The following is a 21,390-nucleotide window of genomic DNA, read 5'->3' on the forward strand; positions in this document are numbered from 1 at the left end:
ACAAAGTTTAAATAAACACTAAATGCTGCCTTTTTTTTTTTTTTTTTTTTTTGGCCATACCCAAGGCATGGGAAAGTTCTGGGGCCAGGGATTGAACCTGCACCACAGAAGTGACCTGCAATGACAATACCAGGTACTTAACCCACTGAGCCACCAGGGAATTCCCTGAACACTCTTAAATCTGGATTTGCCTCAGGCATTCCTTTATCTTGTAGTTCACTGGAAGATGAGTAGTATAAATATGTTATATACATATATTTTTTTTTACTAAAAACATAAATAAAAGTGTATTTGTTTACTTTGGAACATATCAATAGATAATTCTTATTACAGGCTCATTCAAAGCCATGTCCACACAGAGGCTCATTAATGCCCATTAGAAATTTTTTAATATTTGGGAACTATCACAGTAGAAGTTTTCTAATCAATTCTCAATAACTCACATTTGGTTAGGTCCATACCAATTAAAAACTTTACACTTTGCCTTACCTTTCCATATCATCTTTCTTAATCCATTTATACATTTCTCACTCTAAATATACATGGAAGAAATAACATATTATTAAAAATATTCCTCTTTATATAAGCTCTAGATTTCAATTTATCAGAAGAATGTAATTAAATTTTCCTTTTTAATATATATAAACATTTAGTAATGCTTTGGGCTATGTTCGCATAGAATTTTACAACATTTAAAATATTTTCCTATACATTGAGGTATACAGCATAGCTTGCCTAATAACTTTAAAACTTAACTGTACCCCACTAATAAGATACATTTCCACTAACTTATTTAACCCTCACACACAAATTCTCTCAAAAGGTATTAAAATTAGACTAAAACAGTGTTTCTCAATCTTGACTCTGCTGACAATTTGGACCAGATTATGTTTTGATTTGGGTGTGGGTCTCTCCTGTGTAACATAAGCTGTCTAGTGGCATCCTTTGAATTTGCACACTAGATGCCAGTAGTACCTTTTCCCCTCCTCCACACAGTTGTCTCAAGACATAGCCAGATATCCTCTGAGTCAGGGGAAGAGGACAAAGGCCTGCGACTTGGAAAATGGGAAATAGAGAAACCCTTTTAGTAATATCCCATTTCCTTTCAGAATGAGATAAAGGCAAAAGGCACGAATACCCAGATATCTGCATTTAGGTTTTCTTTTCATTCTTCTCTTAGTAGCTGAGTATTTCTCAAAACATAGCACACTACACAGAAGTGTAAGCACAAAGTTGTGTTCTATGTTTTGCTGATATGCACTAAAATACCATTGGTGAACAAGTTGGAAGTCATCGCTGCCACTGTGGAGTTTATAAGACCTGCAAAAGAGTCAGGCTTAAAATATATATATTTCACAGCAATTATATGTGATCGGTGCTATGGAGAAATAGCTGAAGTTTTTTTAAGCGTTTTACAGAGACACCTGACCTATTGGGATGATGGGAAATAGCAGATCTAGGAAGGCTTTTCTGGGGAAGAAACTTTCCATCCGAGACTTGAAGGATGAGTAGAAAGTGCTCAGGGGAAGTTTGGGCTAAAAGCCAAGCTCTTCAGACTGTGTCCTAGCCCTTTAATCACACAATCTCCACCTGGAAAACACATTTAATTTTACTCAAAGATGTAAAAACATGTCTAAAGAAACATCTCTATATTCATTATCAAATTTTCAAGTATTCTTATTGTTGTGAACTATTAAAGGAAAAAAGATCAGAAAACTCTAGGGTAGTGGACCATCTGGTTTATTAGGTTTTACCAAGTGTTCTGTACATTTCTGTATGAGTTAAACAGAATTGACAAGAAATCACAATTATTTAAAACAGATTGATTTGCCAGATAACGAACTGACTTTTTAAGTGATAAAATTACTACCCCCAAGAAATAATGACATTATATCTTCAATTGGTATGGCATCCAATGTGAGAATTGATGTATTTTCTTAAATTATTTTAACTTTATAGTTCATATTTTGGCAGGGAAGGGAGGATAATTAAATTTTCTGACTCCTATTGAACAACCAGCAAAATGTGGAATTTAGAAAACAAAATCAAGAAATAGGTGATGTTAACCAAAATAACAAGATTTAGATAAAGTAGGATGCACATTACACATTTAGGTTGATTCCTATTTAGCCTAGTACATTTAAGTGTGTTCACATTATGGTCACTGTCAATAATTACGGTAGCCAAATGTCAAATGATATTCACACTCAGCTAGGAAGTGAACGTAGCAAAATAATGAACTGTGCTTAAGTTTATACTTTTTCCCAAAGGAAATTGTTTTTAAAAAAACCTTATGTCTTGATTTATTGCCCTTGCTAAAAGAAAAGTGTTTACTTTTTGGTGTGAAATACAAGACCTGTGAAATTCAAGCATACTTGTGAAATACAAACATTTTCATTTTTAATCAGTTGTCATGAAAATGAGAAGCATCCCTTGAACAAACAAAATAATCCTATCAGGGGAAAGAAACGAAAAATTTAGAACCAATATTCTGACATGTCTAAATGTCATGAGAGGAAATTTATGCTTTTTTTAAAAAGAAAACTCAAGGGTAATTATAGTTGGTGATTAAAGATATTCCATGGGTGGGGGCACCAGAAAGATCCAAAAGCAAAACTTGAATTTGCTGAATGCTGCCAAATATTTACATTAGCATTTCAATTATGTTGGGCATCATAAGAAATCTAGAGATGATTGAAAGTAATACAGGAGGATGTGCCTAGGATTTGCAAATACTACGAGATTTTGTATCAGGGACTAGGGCATTTGTGGGTTCTGGAATCTCCAGGGGTATGAGAACCAATCCCCTTTGTTAAGAATTGTCAAATAGTTCTTCATTGCTATCTGTGAGCTTTAACTCTTAATGTATGTTGATTCTAAGACCCTTTAAACAATCTGCATGGTAACTCCAAACAATAGAGTCACTTAAAACGTGGGACATATGTACTGCTTCAATTGAAAATCTGCGATAAATATGAAATTTATCAACAATTTATCTAGTGAAACAACATCCTAATATGATTTTTACAAATCAGATTTTATGAGAGAAGAAATTTTTATGACATATTGTTGAGGGAAAATGTAGGTTACATGGCAGTTTTGGAGTATCATTCTGTATTTTAAAAGTAAAAGTCTATACATGCAAAATTAAAAAAAAAAGAAAAAGCTATATAATAAAATGCTGATGGCATACATGAGAGAGTTATATTTGAGAGAGTTATTGTAAATTTTGATTTTTTTTGTATTTTCCAAATGTTCACAAAATATATTCCTCATATTTTGAAGAAAAATAAATAAAATCTCATTAGAACCAATTAACATCTGAATAAAGGGATATAAACTAAATTTCTTTTAATATGCACTCAAAGAAGATTTGTGCTGAAACATGGACATGCTAAATTACTAAAACACATTTTTTACTCTGTAGTAGAAAGGTTGTAAGTAAAAACTAAGATTTATAAGCCTTTGAATAAATACAATAATTTTTGTATGAATTTTTTTGTAAGATTGTTTTACAGGCTTCAGCAAGCATCTGTTCTGTTTCAAAGATACTCATCTGATACATAAATGCAACAAGATATGTACTGTACCAGTGAAATTCTACCTTCTAGGTGTAATAAAGCAGCTTTAAAGTATATAGTGATAGGAAGTTGAGACTATGAGATTAGATCAAATCAACAAAGACTTTCAGTTAGAATAATGGAATTGGATGATTTCTTTTGGAATGTGGCCAGGATGTTAGAGAAGAGGTGATTAAACTCTTGGGAAAATATATAATTATCCTGGTTGTTAAGACAGTAGGTTTACATTTCATGTCAATTTTCAACAGCGGTTTCTTTCTCAGAGACAAGTGTAGGATACGGATTCAGCATTTATCCACAAGAATGAATATCTCCGTATTTAGAACCTTAGTCCTCAGTCACACCAGGCAGCTCTTAAATCCCAAAGCTCCAGTTTAGCTTTTCAAATGTGAGGTCATTTTTCCATAACTCATAAGAGAAATATATTATCAGGCTGTAAAATAAATAACATAAAATTTTCAATATGATATATAATACTGCAATGTAATGAATTCTTTATTATTGTTATTTTTATTATTATTTATGATAAACTTGGTTACTCTTTTTCCAAAGTTATTATAACATTAAATATTTAAGCCTACTTCTTGTTTACTGACCCAGAAAGTAACCTCTAAATAAAGAACTCTAATAGAATTTCAGGATGTTTTTCAAATCACCATAATGCTTCTTTAGTGAACTGATTAAAATAACTGTTTGAACCTATGCAAAATATTGTTCAGAATAAACAAAGCAGTCAGTGGGACTAAACATAATGAATGTACAAAATCAGACGTAAATCCTACCATGTGTACCTCAATCCTCTAAATATTTCTTGAATGGGTTTTTTTAAAAAGCTATGAAAAACCAAACCCATTAAACAGTTTTGTACAGCACATCTGCAGAATTAAACTTAATGTAAGTTACTTACAAAATAGTTTGTGTTGAGATTGTAAGCCTAGAGAGTGTATCATTCAGCTGTGCAGCTGTTAACTATGATTCCAATTTGAGAGAATTTTAATTCATGATTAGAGTAGTGTATGCTTGGTTCCAGATATAACTGGGAGTAAGAAACCAAAAGACAGCAAAATTCTATGGTAAGATATTAATATATATCCATCTTTATATTTTTCAGTGTACTTTGGATGTCTCAGACTTGTACCGTGTATTTTTCCATGCCTTCTCATTAAGGCTAAGAGAAACATAAAAGCCTTTTGCACATTTTAGAAATAAAATGAAAAAGATTTAAACATCTGAATTACATGTAGAACTACAGATGCGCATACTTCAGAGTCACTTTCTTTTCCCCAAATGAAAGCTTATTTTTAAACAAACAAAATGAAACTTACATCAGTGTCTTCCTCAAGCTAGATCCAAATTTTATGTGTGCTTTACAGTCTGAAGTGGGATAATATTCAGGGAGTAACGATTCAATCTGTGTTCAGTCTCATATTATTTGAATGTCCACCATCTCCTCGTGTTTAAAATAGGATACTAGTAATTGATCAAATAATGTGTTTCTGAGGATTTAAATGACTCAGAATGCATAAAAAACTAGACCACTACCTCTAGCATATAGCTAGATAAATGTTGGCTATTATTATTTTTATTCTGTTAGGAAATGGAGGTAGAAAAAAAAGCCATGGTTCCTATATTCCTGAGGGTAAGTCTCACTGTAAGACTCACTGTATGATATAGTAGTAATATAGTATGTATTATATTATAACACATCTAGTGATAGAAGTATTCTAAATATAGAGAACCTTGACCAAGATTTTCCGATTAACCTGCTCTGGTGAAAAGAAATCTCTAGTGATTTGGAGAACTGTGTTCTAATTTTGAGAAAAGCACTAACAAAACGCGTATTCTGGGGAAGGTCAGTTTCTTTAAACTTTAGGTTTCTCATTTACAAAAAGTTAATCTGAAGGTTGCTTCTAATTTGAGTGTTATATACTTTAAACTCAGATGCCGATCTCTTTGCTTTCAAGTAAACTTACCTAAATCAGCATGTGCCTACTTAGAACCTTGGCTTTGAAGTTACTGAAGATCACTGAGACATCAACTCCGTGTATGACATTCAGTGTTAGTTCTCTGTTAGTTTGAAGTGGATAAATGATTGAACTATACAATTTCTGAGAAAATATACATTAGAACTATAGAAACGGTTCATTAAGGATGCATATTTCCAAAAGATATATTAACAAACAATGAAATAAGACTCACACATTCATTCATTCAACACACATTTGAGTGCCCATGAGGTACCAAACCCTGTTTGGGATGCTGGCAATACAAGAGTGAATTAAACAGTCAAGAATCTCTGACTCATATAACATTCTAAGAGGAGTGAGTCAGTCAATAAAAATAGATAAGGGGGTATATTGTGTCTTAGATGGGGATCAGTGTTCTGGGGGTGAAAAAACAACAAAATAAAGCAGAAAAGTGGAAAGTATTGTGTAAAGACATAATTTAAAACTAGTGGGTGGAAAAGCCTCTCGGAGACGGTTTGATTAAACCCCGAGAGAAGAAAGAGAGTAGGTTTGCTGGTGTGTCAAGGTAAGTATTCCAGCCAGGGCAAGTGCAAAATCTCTGAGGCTGGTGGTTGCCTGATAACATTCTAGGAATAGCTTAGAGGCCATTGTGTTGAAGCTAAGTGAGCAAGGGCAAGTAAGAGGGGGAGGAGAGCCGTCGGGAACACTGAGAGACCAGACTATGTGAGGCCTTGTAGACGTCTGGAAAGAGTGGGCTGTCACTTTAAGTGCCAAGGGAAACCATTGGAGGATTTTGAGCAGAGGCTTATAGATGGACCTAGCTTGTTTTGAACCTAAGTGTCTGTCCTGCCATGGAACTCTTTTTTTTTTCCCCCATGCATTTTGGTTCAAAACAAGCTGTGTTCAAATATAAGATGCATGGCTTCTGGACCTCTGAACTTTGAGTTAATGATTTACTCTCTCAACTTCATCTTTAAATTAAGATGATGATACCACCTGACATGATGGAATCAGATCAGAGAACATTTGTAAGGGGCCAAAAATGCTGCCCTCAGTCCTTGCTGCTTCCCAGTGTCCTCTCATTTATCTTCAAAAAATAATTGTTAACCTTAAAGTATTAAATCCTATTGAGACCCACATTGCTAATAGTTAAGGTCCCTGGTTATACCAAAAGGACTTAGCAATACAGCACCTAGTTTGTGTATCTGCTATATGCTTAAGATCCTGAGATGCTAAAAGGCAAGCACAGTCACAGAAATTCTACAGCTAACTCAAGTGTATCATAGTCTCTATTTTTTAATGAGTCGTAGAGAACTTTAGTGGGACCGGAACACATGGTTAGGTGAAGCCAGTGGAGTTCTATCTCTATCTCACGTTTTCCTGTATGAAAAAGATTTACGGAGTTCCTGTCGTGGTGCAGCAGAAATGAATCTGACTAGGAAGCATGAGGTTGCGGGTTCGATCTCTGACCTTGCTCAGTGGGTTAAGGATCCGGTGTTGCCATGAGCAGTGGTGTAGGTTGCAGATGCAGCTCAGATCTGGCGTTGCTGGTTGCTGTGGCTCTGGCGTAGGCTGGAGGCTACAGCTCTGATTGGACCCCTAGCCTGGGAACCTCCACATGCCGCGGGTGTGGCTCTAAAAAGCAAAAAAAAGAAAAAGAAAAAGATTTACAATTCCTTACTTAGTCTTTAAGTAATGGAAGACAGGTAACCTAGGAAATCTCTTTTCCTTTCAGTTCCTGGTTTGGGGCCCATAATTACCCATTCTAAAAGGCAGAGAAGAAAACAAACAAAAACAATGCTGTTAAAATACGCCCTGTGCATATTTGAAAGAAAGCATTCTGGTAAACTTTATTCTCTTTCATGAACAGGAATAAAATTACATAAGTTTTAAAATTCTAACAGTTTTTTTTCTTTTTTCTTTTTACATTTCCATTTCTTTTTTTGTCTTTTTAGGACTGACCCCGTGGCATATGGAGGTTCCCAGGCTAGGGGTCCAATCGGAGCCACAGCTGCCAGCCTATGCCACAGCCACAGCAACGCCAGTCTGAGCAGCATCTGCAACCTACATCGTAACTCATATCAATGGTGGATACTTAACCCACTGGGCAAGGCCAAGGATCGAACCTGTGTCCACATGGATTCCAGTCAGATTCTGTTCTGTTGAGCCACAAAGGGACCTCCACATTTTCATTTCTTTTTCCTTTCCTTTTCTTTTCCTTTCTTCCTTCTTTTCTTCCTTCTGTCTTTGCTTCCCTCCCTCCCTCCTTCTCTTCTTCCCTCCCTCCTTTCTTTCTTCCTTCCTCTCTTTCCTACCTTCCTTCCTTCCTTTTTTCTTTCTCTTTCTCTTTTATTACTCTAACCCTAAATTATTTCTCTTTTCCTTGAATTCCTATTGCATGTCATATCTATACCCAATATGTAATTCATTACTTGTGACTTGTCGCTGTCACACGTTGTACTTAGAATCAGTATTGTTCATCTTTTTTAATAAAAATAAGTTTTCCTGTAAGTAACTACCTTATGCTGTATAGTGTGCAAAACTGAAGATATAATTGTCGGGAGGGAAGGATTAGAGATATTACTACAGTAGCAGCATGGCCTAGACTGAGCAATGTTTAGAAAAGTCCTAAGAAGACAGGGCTTTTCAAAACACAGTAGATATTCCAACAGATGTGAATTTATTCTCCTTTTATTGGGGTTACTTTAGGTTACCTCCTTAAATGACACTTCTCTTATGGATCCAAACTTGGAAAAATATTCAATTACTAAACTATTCAAATATTCAACAGAGTTCATCAGTTTAGATACCAAAGATTGTACAGGTTATTCGGCAATTTTGTTATAAAAATTACTAAACTAGCTATTGTTCTCTGAAATATGGTGTCTTGGATAAAGTATAGCCTTGGTATGTATTATGTATATCGTGCTACTTCTCAGCAGACCTCCTTGGATTTCAGCCTTGGTCTGAAGTCTTGGTCTGAGTCTTGGTCTGAGTCTTGTCTTTTTGGAAAGGGGGGAAGGAAAAAAAAATATTCTGGTTTATAGTTTCCTTAAGAACTCAACTGTGCTCCTCCTGATCTGGGTGAGCGATATCTGGAATCCCTAGAGAGACCCTGAAGTTTTGTTATTTCCTGAATTCCTGAAACTCTCCCCCCCCCCGGCCCTCCCCAAAAGATAAAATCAGATCAGACCAACTCAAGAGATTGTTACTAGTCTAGAGTTTTGAATGTCAGAGAAACTCCTATTCACAGAACTACTAGAATGTGTTACCTTCAGATTTCCTCAAAATTCTCAAGACATTGTAGGGAGCCTGAATTTCATAAGCTCCAACTGAGGTCAGAATTCTCTAAATGGAACTTGGGAATCCACCACTCATTCAGGTCAGAGTGATCAAGCTAGAGTTTTTGAGTGCAAATTATGCCACTTTCTCCTTATCTCAATCTTGGTCTCCCAACCAGCCAGTCTGGAATGAGTCAGAGCTGCCGGAAGACCTGACACATGTAGGCAATGAGTCCATGTGTACACGTGCACACTTGCACACATATTCTTAAAACCACCTTGAGCATTTCATGCATTTTCCTATTAATTTAATGTTGAGGAGTGAAAATGGAACGGTGACAAGTCATTATGATTCATCTATCTCCAGGAATGGGCTGAGTAGTCATTTAATCTCAATGACACTGTTTTTAACTCTTCAGATGGGTTCCACTCTGGAGCCTGTGTAGCTCTCTGTATAAGACCTCTGAGGGCCTGGGGAATGGGTTTCTTTTTGCATCTTGCCGCTCAGAATGTCTTACTGTTTCTTACACATAGATGATGTTCTCTAAGTCTATGTTCACAAGTAAGAGTGAGTGAAAGGAAAAAGTTATGCAATCCTCAGGTACACCGAGTTTGACTGGTTACAGATTCCTAATACCTTCTGAACACAAATTCTTGTCTTCTGGTACCACTTTTACTGACACAATCGACAGAAAAGTACACTTTAGATGAGACACGGGAAAAAGAAGGGATGAACATATATGAGCTGGTGATGATGACTGAGCCACATCAGTGAGTTGGCCAAAAGTTAGTTCCTTGAGGGTCCTTACCTCTGACTCACGTAGGTAATATAGTGTCTAGGAGTAAGAGAGAAGACGTGGTGGTAGCAGGGCAGGAGGCGGGAAGTGTTGTTGCTAACAGAAGTTGAGAAATAAAAGAGCATTAATGTGCTTTCCATTCAATGACAATGAGATAAATGGTAAAGGAGATTTTGAGAAATCTTAGCAAACTTCTGGAGAGCAGGAGGCTCACTTTGGAGAAACAATGAAATAGGGATTCTTACACACATTCTACTTCATATTTAAAAGCATACATCCTTTACCAAGTCAAAGTTCAAAATCTTTTATTTTAAATGCACTCACATGATGGGAGGATTTGAAGGATTTTCTTCCCCTCTCTCTCTCTTTCTCAAGTATCATGCTTTAGGTTATTTATTTTCTATTACTAGGTAGGCTTATCTTAAAAGCACATTTTATCCCAAGGAGGAAAAAAGACGTATTATATGTTTCGCACTAAATATCCTTTCACAAAGACCAAACTACTGTATGTTTTTCAGCATTTACTGCACATTTTTTTTTTTTTTATTACTGGAAAGGTTTTGATTGGAGTCTTTGAATTCTTATCTCCAGCCTGTTTACTGAATTTTCAGTCAGCTTTCTCAGGATTAAACTATCTTTCACCTTCAGAGATAGGTGCTGTTAACAAGAGTTTCCGTCTACAAAATGCTGCTCCAAGGTCATTGGTTGTACCATCAGCAAACAAAATGAATATTTTTTTAAAAAATAGATTTTATTTGAGTATAAGTGACTTACAAAGTCGTGTTACTTTCAGCTGTACAACAAAGTAAATCAGTTATACATATACACACTACTATATATAAAATAGATAAGTAACAAGGACCTACTGTATAGCACAGGGAAATCAACCCAATATAATTTTTTAAAAAGACTATATATTTTGTTAGGTAACGTATGTGCTCATTTAAAAAAATGTTCAACAGTATTTAGAAAAGAGTAACCATCCCCATCCCCCCATCCATCATGCATTCTCCTTTCCAGAGACAGTCACTGAAAACAGGTTCTGGTATACCCTGAGAGATAACAAATAAGTATTTTGAAGGTATTGTACTTAACTTGGTAGATAATAATTTATTGAAATATATGAGAGTCCTAAATACCAATACTTACCATTTATTGGTCACTCATCATATCTCAGGTAGTTTACATCCAGTGCCTTTTTTTTTTTAATAGAAAGAAAGAAAAAAAAATGAATGCATGAATGAAGGCAAGAATGTCCATCAGATGTGCCAGGTTTGTTGTGTTTTGGGTATGATTTTTTAACAGCTGAAGAGTCTCTGTTTCAGAAGAGAAAACTGAGATTTGGCCTGGTAACAGAGCTAATAACTGGTAGATTTGGATTTCAGGTTGAGGTGTATGGGACTTCAAAGCCCACGCCTTTGGTTTTGAAATCCTGAATGGCTTCTCCTACAACTGCAGACTCCTGGTAGTCAAGGATGTTTTTTGCATTGTCCCTCTTCCTTCATTACTTTCCCAGTATTAGCATTCTGACACTTAGAGTCAATGAAGTTGAAGGAGAGGCATTTGGTTACACACACACACACACACACACACACACACGTCCCCATGGCCCACCCCCCACCCCAACAGCTGGAACTGAGTAGCCTTTCTACAGGAGGCTCAGCAACTACAATTTAAAAGAAAGTGATTTCTCTTATGATGGATCATGACAATGGGAGAAAAAAGAATGTATACATATATGTGTAACTGGGTCACTATGCTGTACAGTAGAAAAAAAAATTGTATTGGGGAAATAACAATTAAAAAAAAAGTGATTTCTGTAAGAGTACCCTCTATTATAGAATACTGATGTATTCTTGATAGTAATTTCTCTGCCTCCTGTCCCAAAGGCTTGTTTTCCTATATTTGATTTAAAAAGGGGCGGGGGGGGGGGATAGGGAAGGGCGAATACAGTTGTTTGAGAGTTTATTCCAACTCCTGAAAGCGGTAGGGAAGAGGTTAAGCTGGACCAGGAGGATTTTTGAAGTCTTTGGCTGGGAGGTTCCATTTGGAGAAAGGTGAAGGGGAGTTACGGGTGGCGAGAGAAACAAGGCAAGTTCTCATTCGCTAGGATTTCTGATCCTGAGGAGTTTGATTCTCACCTGAGGGCGCAGTCGGGCACCCTGGCTCCTGGATGGAAATATTAACGAGCAGAACTTGCCAGACAAGCGTCTGGAGAGTGTAGAGTGAAGCATGGAAAGGACCGCGCGGCCCCTTTAAGTATTCTCCGGCCGGGAAAAAGAGGGAGGAAACTGGGAGCCGCGGGGACGTTGGGGGAAACCCACAAGCTAGCGAGCGGGTGAAGAGGCAGCGTGAGAGCAGAAACTTCAGACGCTGCTGATCCCGGTGGAGCTTGGGTGAGCCGCGGCGGCCGTCGCTCCCACCCGCAGCAGCATCCTCCTTGTTCCTCTCCGCCACCCCGGGGGGATCCAGGAGCTGCCTCTTCTCAACTACCACGAGCCAGGGCTGCAAGCAGCCACCGTCAGGAAGTTTGGGCTCCAGCGTCCCAGCTGCAGAGAGTTCGGGGTGCTTTGCGCGCACGCCCCTGCGGGCGAGGGGCCAGGGGGATGGTGAGCGCCGCGCCAAGCTGGGGGCGCCTCGGTGGCGAGAGTGTGTTGGTGGACCTGCTGCCGTCCTCAGTGCCTTCCGCATCCCCCAAGTGATGGGAAAAGGGGCCCGCCCGGGCAACCGCTGTCGCCGCACCGCCCCCTCGCTCGCCCCCAGCGCTCGGAGTCACCCAGGCACACCCCCGGCACCCAGTGCCTGTCCTCCCGAGCTGCTGCCGCTGCCTTGGCTGCCTTTGCCACCGCCGCGGGTGGCCAGCTGTTGACTGGGCTCGCCAATAGACGGAGAAGCACTTTTCAGCCGTCCCTAATCCGTTCTCTCACCCCAACTTTGCGGCTGCCGCGCCGGCCGTCGCCGCGGCGCTCGGGCGCACAGGGTGGGGGCGCACGCCGGGAGGCTCGGCAAGATCGTGGAGGCAGGAAACCGCACAACTGCTCTTCTGCTTCGGCTCTTTGTTGTTCGCTTTGGATGGTCCTTGGAAGTGGCCGAGCCTCCTCGAAAACCGTGAAGCCAGAGAAGGCAAACCTTGGAATTCTTAGGCTGCAGAGGGCTCTGAGATATTGACAAGCGTCCGAAAAGGTGGACAAGTAATTGCTCTGAAAACTCCTGGCGGATTGACCCACGTTGCTTATATTAAGCCTTTGTGTGTAGTGTGTGGTGTGTGGCTTCATAAATTTGGGGACCCCATTTCTACTCCCTCCTCTTGGCATGAGACTGTATGCAGGATCCACCCGAGGACAATGATCGCGGAGCCTGCTCACTTTTACCTCTTTGGATTAATATGTCTCTGTTCAGGTAACCCTAAGTCTTGTTTTTTTTACCCTTCGTTCCCCTTGCACGGCTCCCTCCACTTTTCAGACTCAACCCCTGAACTGCGTTTTGGCAACCTCTCCTTTCTAAGGCCGGAGGGGCCCGACCCCTGGCAGGATTTTTAGACGAAAAGGTTCGTACTTTGAGTTGTCCCCATTCCACCATCCCCCAAGACCCCTCAAGCCTCCTCGCAGACCTAGGCCTTTTGCCAAGTTCGAGGCACGCCCAGATCACTCTGGGCAAATGCACTTCTGAGCGCAAGGGTGGGAGAGGCAGCGGTTGGTGGTGAGCTTGGGCCCTGAGGATGAGCCAAAGTGAGTTTCATCCATCGGCTGCCTCCCTCGGGAAGGGAGATGTGCGCCAGGGGAGCTGTGGCCCAGAAACCCGCCAGGATTCCTGAACCTGGTCCTCCAATTCGCCCCTCCTCTTCTGAGCAAAGGGGTTATTAGTAGTTGTTTTATGTAACCAAGTCTGTAATTAAATTCGATTCTGAAGAAACTTCAGGAAATAACTCCTTCTTACGGTAGGGTATAAACTAGCCACTCTGCCTGGCTGAGTTTAGAAGGAAAACAGGGGTTGCGAGTATCTGAAAAGGAACACTTAGTTGCCTGGAAATTTTCATTGGCCAGGGCAAACAGAATGTTGAATGAAAGAACTGGGGGATTCATGAATTAGTACCGAAACTAGTCATATGTACTGTAGGAAGGATGCTGCAGTGGGACACGTCTGGCCTAAGAGTATACACTGCATTTACACTTACGTTTATAGTTTTCTTACACTCCCTAAGAAACTTTTAGTATGAGGGAACAGAGCCACGACTCAACTTTTCTTTCTCTCCTTTTGGTAGATTCTGGTTTCAATCAAGGATCCGATTTCAGGCCTTAAAACACACACACACACACACACACACACACACACACACACGCAGTGTACCTCAGGGAATTTTTTGTAGTCCTATACTCAGCTTTAAGTTGCATCAGGGCCTGTAGGTCAGAGTCACTTAATTTGCACGATTAAGAAACAGTTTAGAAATGTTGGTTTGAGCTTTTTGTGGTCCATGGCTATGGTTTGTATTTTGACCAAGGATTTTACTAAAGTTAAGGAAATATGAAAAAGAAGAAAAATGCACATCAGCTATTTAGCTATAGCAAATGAATCTCTAAAATAATTTTAGCCCATGAGGTGTGCTTTCTGACTAAAAGAAACATTTACAAAGAAACTAAATAAGAAATTCATTAAATTGCTATTCTTTTGAAGAAGACAGAAAACTGAAGTTTTCGTAAATGTCTCAGTGGAAGGATGAATAGACTAAACTAACTCTTTGGGGCCACCTCTTACTTCCAGCTTCCTCTCCCTGTAATATAGTTTTTTTCTTCGTTTGCAGATCTGAATGACTCAAGAGTTCCCCACCCCCACATCCAGCCAAGGATGCAAATCAAAAACATTAAGATCTGATCTCTCTATTTGTCTCCCCTTGTTGCGTCTCCCCCTAGTTTAATTTACAGCTTCAGATACCTTTGAGATTTTTGTTGATTCACCTTCTCAGTTAAAGTTTATTCACGTGTGTAAAGTGAAGTGTCAGTGTGATAAATGACTGGAGGGGCAGATTACCGAAGATAGGGGGATTAATGGTCATTAGTCACTGTTTGAGCTGAGTTTGTATATGTTGGGACATTTTATCATGCCTGTAGATTAAAGATAGGGTCACACTAATAGGGTATCACTGAAAGCTGGTCGCATCAGTGTGCAAATACTGTCTTCACCTGGAGAAGCATCTCGACGTGTGCATACCATCCTTTCAGATTTAATACTTTGATTAGTACTTAGTATCTAAGGTTTGTAATTTAAATAGATATAAGGCATTTATAATCTTGGAGCTGAAAGGATTTCTGGCTTTGTTTTCTTAATTTAATTTTTCCGTGGAAACCACTGATGATTTTAATACTCCTAAGTTTTCCCCATAGGTGTGGTTATCTACTTCGTTGGCAGGGTCAGAGGTGTCTCTGTGAGACGTTCTCTCGTACTTAACCTGAAGCTGTTTATCAGTCTTCTGATGACTTTCACTCCTGCTTGTGCATCTGAACTTGGGGAGGCTAAATTCTTCAGCTGCTGGGGAGAGTTCATGATAGTGTGCTCTCCGAAAGCCACCCTATTGATTTGAATAAAACTTCACAGAACTCAGATAAGTAAGTAGAGTTGGGCGTGCTCAAGACACCTGGACAGGGAATGAATGAAGTTCTTGAAAGATTGTGTTTCATATCTTGCCGCAAGCCTAAGATCACAGTCTATCACTTGTTAATGGAGTGTATTTAAGAGAAATGTGGTGAGTTTAAATAAATCAAAGTGTACTGAGGGGGTAAGGTACCCTCAACAAGATTTAACCTGTAAAAGCATCCATTGGTTGTCAGTTCTTTTTTCTTTTTCTTTCCTTTTTTCTTTTGACCTGCCTGCCAATTTAACAAAGTCCTACAGTTTTCTTCAAACAGATTATAAACTTCATGTTGCTGGGCTGATGTCATACTTAACATCAAATATCATGTGTTTGCTTTTTGCAGCCTGTTATTTATTGAACTAATGGTACAATATGTAATTTTTCATTGGAGGAAACTAAGATTTGGGGGGGAAGGGTATTTCTTTAGAACTATTTTTATGGTGAATTTTTTTGGTGTTTGTATAACTGAGTTCTTTTCTATGGAGAGCTTGATTTTTGGTAAGGGAAGTAGATGGGATAACACTGGGAAAAAAGTCTGTGTGATCTTTCAGGAGCTGATTCTAAACATCATTCCTCCTTTATGGACTTCCTCTCCTCAACTCCATTTGCTAAAACCTGCTTTTAAGTGAAAAAGTGATTGAATTTCAGTTCAAACTTAGGATGGGATCTGAACAAATGAAGTGGAAATTAATCAGTGCTATCTTTTTTTTTTTTTTTTTTTTTTTTTTTTAAGAGAGGGTCTTTTATTCTTAGGGAGAGGGAAATTTTTCAGAGAAGTTTCACCATGTGAGCCACTTACCTGCGTCTCTGTTCTTTGGTAATTCCAATAATTTCTTATTTGCTTCTTTATAAACTTTTTGGCTTTTGCATATACTTACCTGAATATTGTGATCTTTTAATCCTTTAAAACATCCTATTTCTTGATAATGGACTCTCTAATACCTAAGATATTTATAGTTAAAATGTCTCAGCACAGTAGATTTACCTGAAATTTACCCTTAGTCTTTTCCATGGCAAATGAAATAGTCTTGTTTGAGTGAAAGTGGTACAAAATGCTAAACTTCAAACCTATAATTACAGTTGTTTGTTTCTTTATTATTTTACATTGAGTAGGTATCTGTAATTAGAAAGTACTGGGCCATGGGAAAAAGATTGGAAAGAAACTTAGAATAACAGCTTGCCAATGATGAGCATCAATAGTTGAATCTGTGTTAATAGAAGATGCTAAAGTAATGTTCATGTTAATTTCTGGCCTTTTGAAAAATGTTTCATTCTTAAAAAATATAACTGCCTTGTATGCTTGATTTCGTATGGAAAATATAAGGAAATCAAATAGTTACTTAAAGTTAGGCCTGAGGTAATCTGTAGAGTAACTTAAGAAATTTGGTAATGAGAAAGGGGAAGAAAAACGAAACCAGAAACAGAAGTCTATGGAGGTATTGTAGGAATAGATTTAGAATTAAGCTAGTTTTAAACCAAAGAAGGAAGGGGAGTGGATGTTGTCAGGGCAGCCAAATCTGTGTGTACCCTCTGACCATATATAGCACAAGGCAATCTGTAAAGTGGGTTCTTAAAAAATTTCTTGTCACTGTGTGTGCTGTATGTTTAACAGCTATGTAAAGAACTAGACATTTTTTAATAACAAAGAGGTAGTTTGAAACATGTTTAAATCTTTAATGAGTTCATAGAATAGCTTTTTAAAAAGCTACATTTAATAAGACTTTAAAATACTGATTACCTCAGTGTCTATAGAAGAGTGGAAAGCTAAATAATTACCTTCTATATCATAAATTTTTGCTTAGAGGAGATGAGTAAAGTGAAAGAAGGAAATAACTTAAAAAATGAGATCAAATTCAAATTATTCAGGGGCACCATAAGAAAATTTATGATAACAACTACTACTATTGCTATGAAGATATGATATGACTATCATTCATTAAATGTTCCTTCCTTGAACTATCAGTCATTATCTTATTTAATACTTATAAGAACTCTATGACATAGGTGCTGTTATTCATAAAATAATTACATTGTCTGCATTTTGTAGTTGTGGAAACTACATAATAGAGAGGTTAGGAGATGTTGATGAGCAGGGTTTGAACCAAACTGATTCTAGAACCCTTAACCATTAGGTACTTTTGTAGTTGAACAAGAGAAATGAGGAATATAAATAAGAAAGATTATGGTTCAATATATATATATTTTTTTTAATTTAAAACATGTCTCCTAAATCCACCTAAACAATATTATGGTTGGAACATTTGAGAATTTGGAAGGGAGGCATTTTTTTTTTTTTTTTTTATCCTGCCATTAGGTAAATGGTCTTTAAAATTTTAGATCATCAGGCAAGAAAAACAGTTCTTTGCATTCAACTAACTCACATCCAGCCTTCATCATGTCTATTTTCTGGGATGCTTAAAAAAAAGAGGCTGAAGAGAAGTCAAAACAGTGACTGCTGGTGATGCAGAAACACATTGATTCCAAGTTGTATTTGGAAAAATGCATGCCATCCTCATTCATGCACACTTGAGGAAAGATTTTGCTTTGAGTCCCAAGGCAAATAATTGGTACTTATCAGGGAAGAGCCTGGGGAGAGACAATCATTTCCCCTGGGGTTACTTCTTCCCCTCTGGGTTGAACATGGGCTGGTGGTCATTTAGTAGTAGATGAGCCTTCTGCTTGACTGCTGTTCACAGATGACTCACTTCATGGTTACTGATCATGGAAGGGTTGAGTGTTAATACCTGGTTGATCAGCTGGTTGGAAACTGCTTATGCATAGCCAATAAAGTTGCCATCCTGTGGAGATCAAAGGCCAGCTCCTTTCTTTATGATTCTGGATTAGCATGGTTCCCTTTTCCCCTTTTTCCCTCCACCTTCAGCCCTTTCCTTCAGTCTTGCTGTTGAAGAAGAGGAAGCAAAAAGATTATCTGTAGTGGCCAGGGAGACAGCTTTGATGTCCACCTCTTTACCTCCCTCTCCCCCTCTCTCTTGAGCCTTCGAAAGGCTATTTCGAATGCAGGAAGGTATCATGTTGCTTGCTTCATGGGAGAGCTCAGTCTCATTTCCCTTAAGCCAAAACAGACTGCTACAAATTCCCTTACTTCTGTGATTTTGCTTGGCTTCCAAACATCTTATGATAATGTTGTTCCACACATAAAACAATATTTTAAACAGCATGACTGTGCATATCTTTCTGACTTCATTCAGTGAGAGAAGTACCTCTACAATGTTCACAGCTGTCTGTGGCTGAGAGCCAGAAGAGAGTATCTATTTATTTTATTTCATTAATTTATTTTATTATTTGGAGGAGTGTATATAAAAGGTAAACAACTGTAGAAAAGGTTGCTGGATGGTGATTTTGATACTGAATAGTCTGTGGACTTAATGCTTGTCACCTAGTCTGACACTTAAATGAAGCGTTAAAAGCACCATCAATGGATACAAGCAAATGTCAACAGATCAGTGTGGTTCTGCTTTAAGTGGGAATATATTCTTTTTGCGTCAAGTGAGTGATTTATATGCAGTGTATAGGAAGTAGTAGGCTTCAGTTCCTAATAATACAGTGTATCTCAGGGATCTGTTTTTTCAATCATGTTAGTCTTCCTTACAAAAAGCCATATTTTTAAAGTGCTTCTGGCAGTAGGAGCTCATGATCACACTTATCAAAATGCTCTTGATTGGATTTCAGAGACGATCAAGTTCAAAGAATGGGTCATCTGTGCCTATGTTCAGCTCATCTGTATGTGCCCTGAGAACCAGGGACAGCTTATCCACAGTCAGCCCTGGAAGGAGTTTGGAATCCTTGGAACTTTCTCCCAAAATTGCTTGCAGGAGGTTCTGCTGGACCATACCAGAGGTCAAGTTTATATCCCTGACGCTCTATTGATTCTTCTTTTAATGTGAGGAAAAGTATTTTAAGAGTAACAAAATTGTTACATGTGACCATGTAGTACTTTAAAAATCATTTCAGGTGTATATTATCTCTTGATATAACATAAAATTTAATTGAACATAACAAGAGACAGTGCTTATGTGACCATCAGGTTTTTTGTAGCAGATTATTTATGGGCATAATTTAAGCACCATTATGGAAAAAAATATCAACTTGATGAACTCATTCCTGGTGTTTACAGAAGAGGAAGCAGAAGTCCAATTTTGCTTTCTCTCCACCCATGTGACTGAGGTTCCTTCATGTCATTAGCAATCCCAGGTAGGGTTTGAAAGGGAAATTGGGGCCCAATTGAATCAGGCCACATTTGTCTGTTTGAAGATCATTTGGCATCATATGGTGCTAATGAGCTACACTAGCCTCATAATTTAATCTCCAAACTTCAATAACAGGCATAGTCCCTGTTGTATTTTCTGTTTTAGCATGCGATTATTATCTTCTACTCACAATGTACTAACTTTGATTTAGCTAAAAGTTATCTGCCTGCAATTCCTTTCCTATATAAAGGAAATATAAAATGTGTCCTTTTTAGTTTCACAGATCTGAAGCTGATTTTGTTTACTCAGGCTTGATTTAAAAGGCAGTCTTATTACTCAGAAACTTCACTAAAACCGTGCTTGTTCATGTAACAGAGTGAGTTAAAACACATTTGTACGTGTTAATTACACACCTCTGGGTAGCTTTAAAGGACTTTAGTTGCCTGGTTTGGGAAGTAATTTCAGTGTCTCCAGACCATTCAATTAGCAAGTTGTCTGCATAAAGTAAACTGGCATGTACAAGCTGTGGGAAATAGACTCATCTGTTTTTTTCTCCTTCATATTTGAAGAGAAGTTGAAAATGTCCTTAGCAATCTGGTATTAAGTTTGGAACTGGAATTTGCTTAAATTAATGAACTTAGTAGTATATTGCCAAAACCTAAACATGTATAAGGAAAACAGCAGACAGACAGAGGATGCACTTGGTTACTATACAGAGAAGAGGGGCATTTAACTGACAAGATTGTTGCTATTCATCAATTAATAATTAGGATTCAATAGAAGCATCATAAAGACAGCTTTTATTTAAATTCATTATGGTCAGAGAGGAAAAAACATTCATTGCATTATTTGGTCTTTTCTCCTATTGGGGGATATTCATTCCCTGGAGCTCTCATCCTTTCCTAGGGCTTTGTATTCAAAATTACCCTTTCACCATTTTGCATTTGACATATTGAATATAACTTTTTTTTTTTTGAAGGGCTGCACCCACAGTATGTGGAAGTTGCTGGGCCAGATATCCACCCCCAGCCATAGCATTGACAATGCTGAGTCCTGAATGGCTAGGGCACCAGGAAACTCCTGACAATAATGTTTGTTTTTTTGTTGTTTGTTTGTTTTTTGTCTTTTTGCCATTTCTTGGGCCACTCCTGCGGCATATGGAGTTTCCCAGGCTAGGGGTCTAATCGGAGCTGTAGCCACCAGCCAACGCCAGAGCCACAGCAACGTGGGATCTGAGCCACGTCTACAACCTACACCACAGCTGACGGCAACGCCGGATCATTACAACCCACTGAGCAAGGCCAGGGATCAAACCCGCAACCTCATGGTTCTTAGTCGAATTCGTTAACCATGATGGGAACTCCAAAAATAATGTTTTAATAACCGTGAATGATTATTAAATATTTTGTGATATGCATGTAAACTGATGATGAAAAAATCCAATTAATTAATTAAATGATGAAGTATGGATCCAGTTGTTTACATTGAACCTGAAGGACTAGGAGTCAATATCTCTAAAAATTATTATTATAAAGTCTAACTGTATCAAGTGTTTGATATCTGCCTGACACAGCGCTCGCATACTCTGTCTTACTTAATACCACGTAAGGAATGAAGACATTGTTGTTATCCCTGTTTATCAGTATGGAAAACAATGGTTCAGAAAAGCTGAATTCCTTGAGTATGGTTAGTCAGCTGGTGTGGTGGAGTCAGGATTTGAAACCAGCCTGTCTGATCCCAGAATTTTGACTCCTCACCATTATACACATCACACTGCCCCCTTAGAGGAAAATGATTGTAGATGAAATAGTGTAAAATGTGTATATAATGAGGCTAACATGCTTTTTTGGGAGGAAACCAGCTTGCTTGGCCGAGCTGTTTCAGTTCCTTTTTGGATGATAGATTTTTTTAGTATATCTGATTATTTGTT

At 38.2% G+C, this 21,390-nt stretch overlaps 1 protein-coding gene across 17 annotated transcripts in view; it reads left to right on the top strand.

Annotated features, from left to right (window-relative positions):
* ROBO1 (roundabout guidance receptor 1) overlaps nucleotides 1–21,390 on the top strand; it is a 1,131,260-nt gene that overhangs the window by 722,659 nt on the left and 387,211 nt on the right. For 3 of the 17 annotated variants that reach the window (XM_013982517.2, XM_013982518.2, XM_021071381.1), the window contains exon 1: nucleotides 11,591–13,025. The exons of 12 other annotated variants lie outside the window; for them this stretch is intronic. In XM_013982517.2, the coding sequence (XP_013837971.1) occupies nucleotides 12,971–13,025 (55 nt within the window). In that variant the 5' untranslated portion in view covers nucleotides 11,591–12,970. Of the gene's footprint in view, nucleotides 1–11,590; nucleotides 13,026–21,390 lie in introns of those variants that run through there. 2 more of the 17 variants (XM_003132736.6, XM_013982520.2) reach the window with 1 other exon arrangement.

The sequence above is a fragment of the Sus scrofa genome, chromosome 13, assembly GCF_000003025.6.
Source record: "Sus scrofa isolate TJ Tabasco breed Duroc chromosome 13, Sscrofa11.1, whole genome shotgun sequence".
In the NCBI taxonomy this organism is placed as follows: domain Eukaryota; kingdom Metazoa; phylum Chordata; class Mammalia; order Artiodactyla; family Suidae; genus Sus; species Sus scrofa.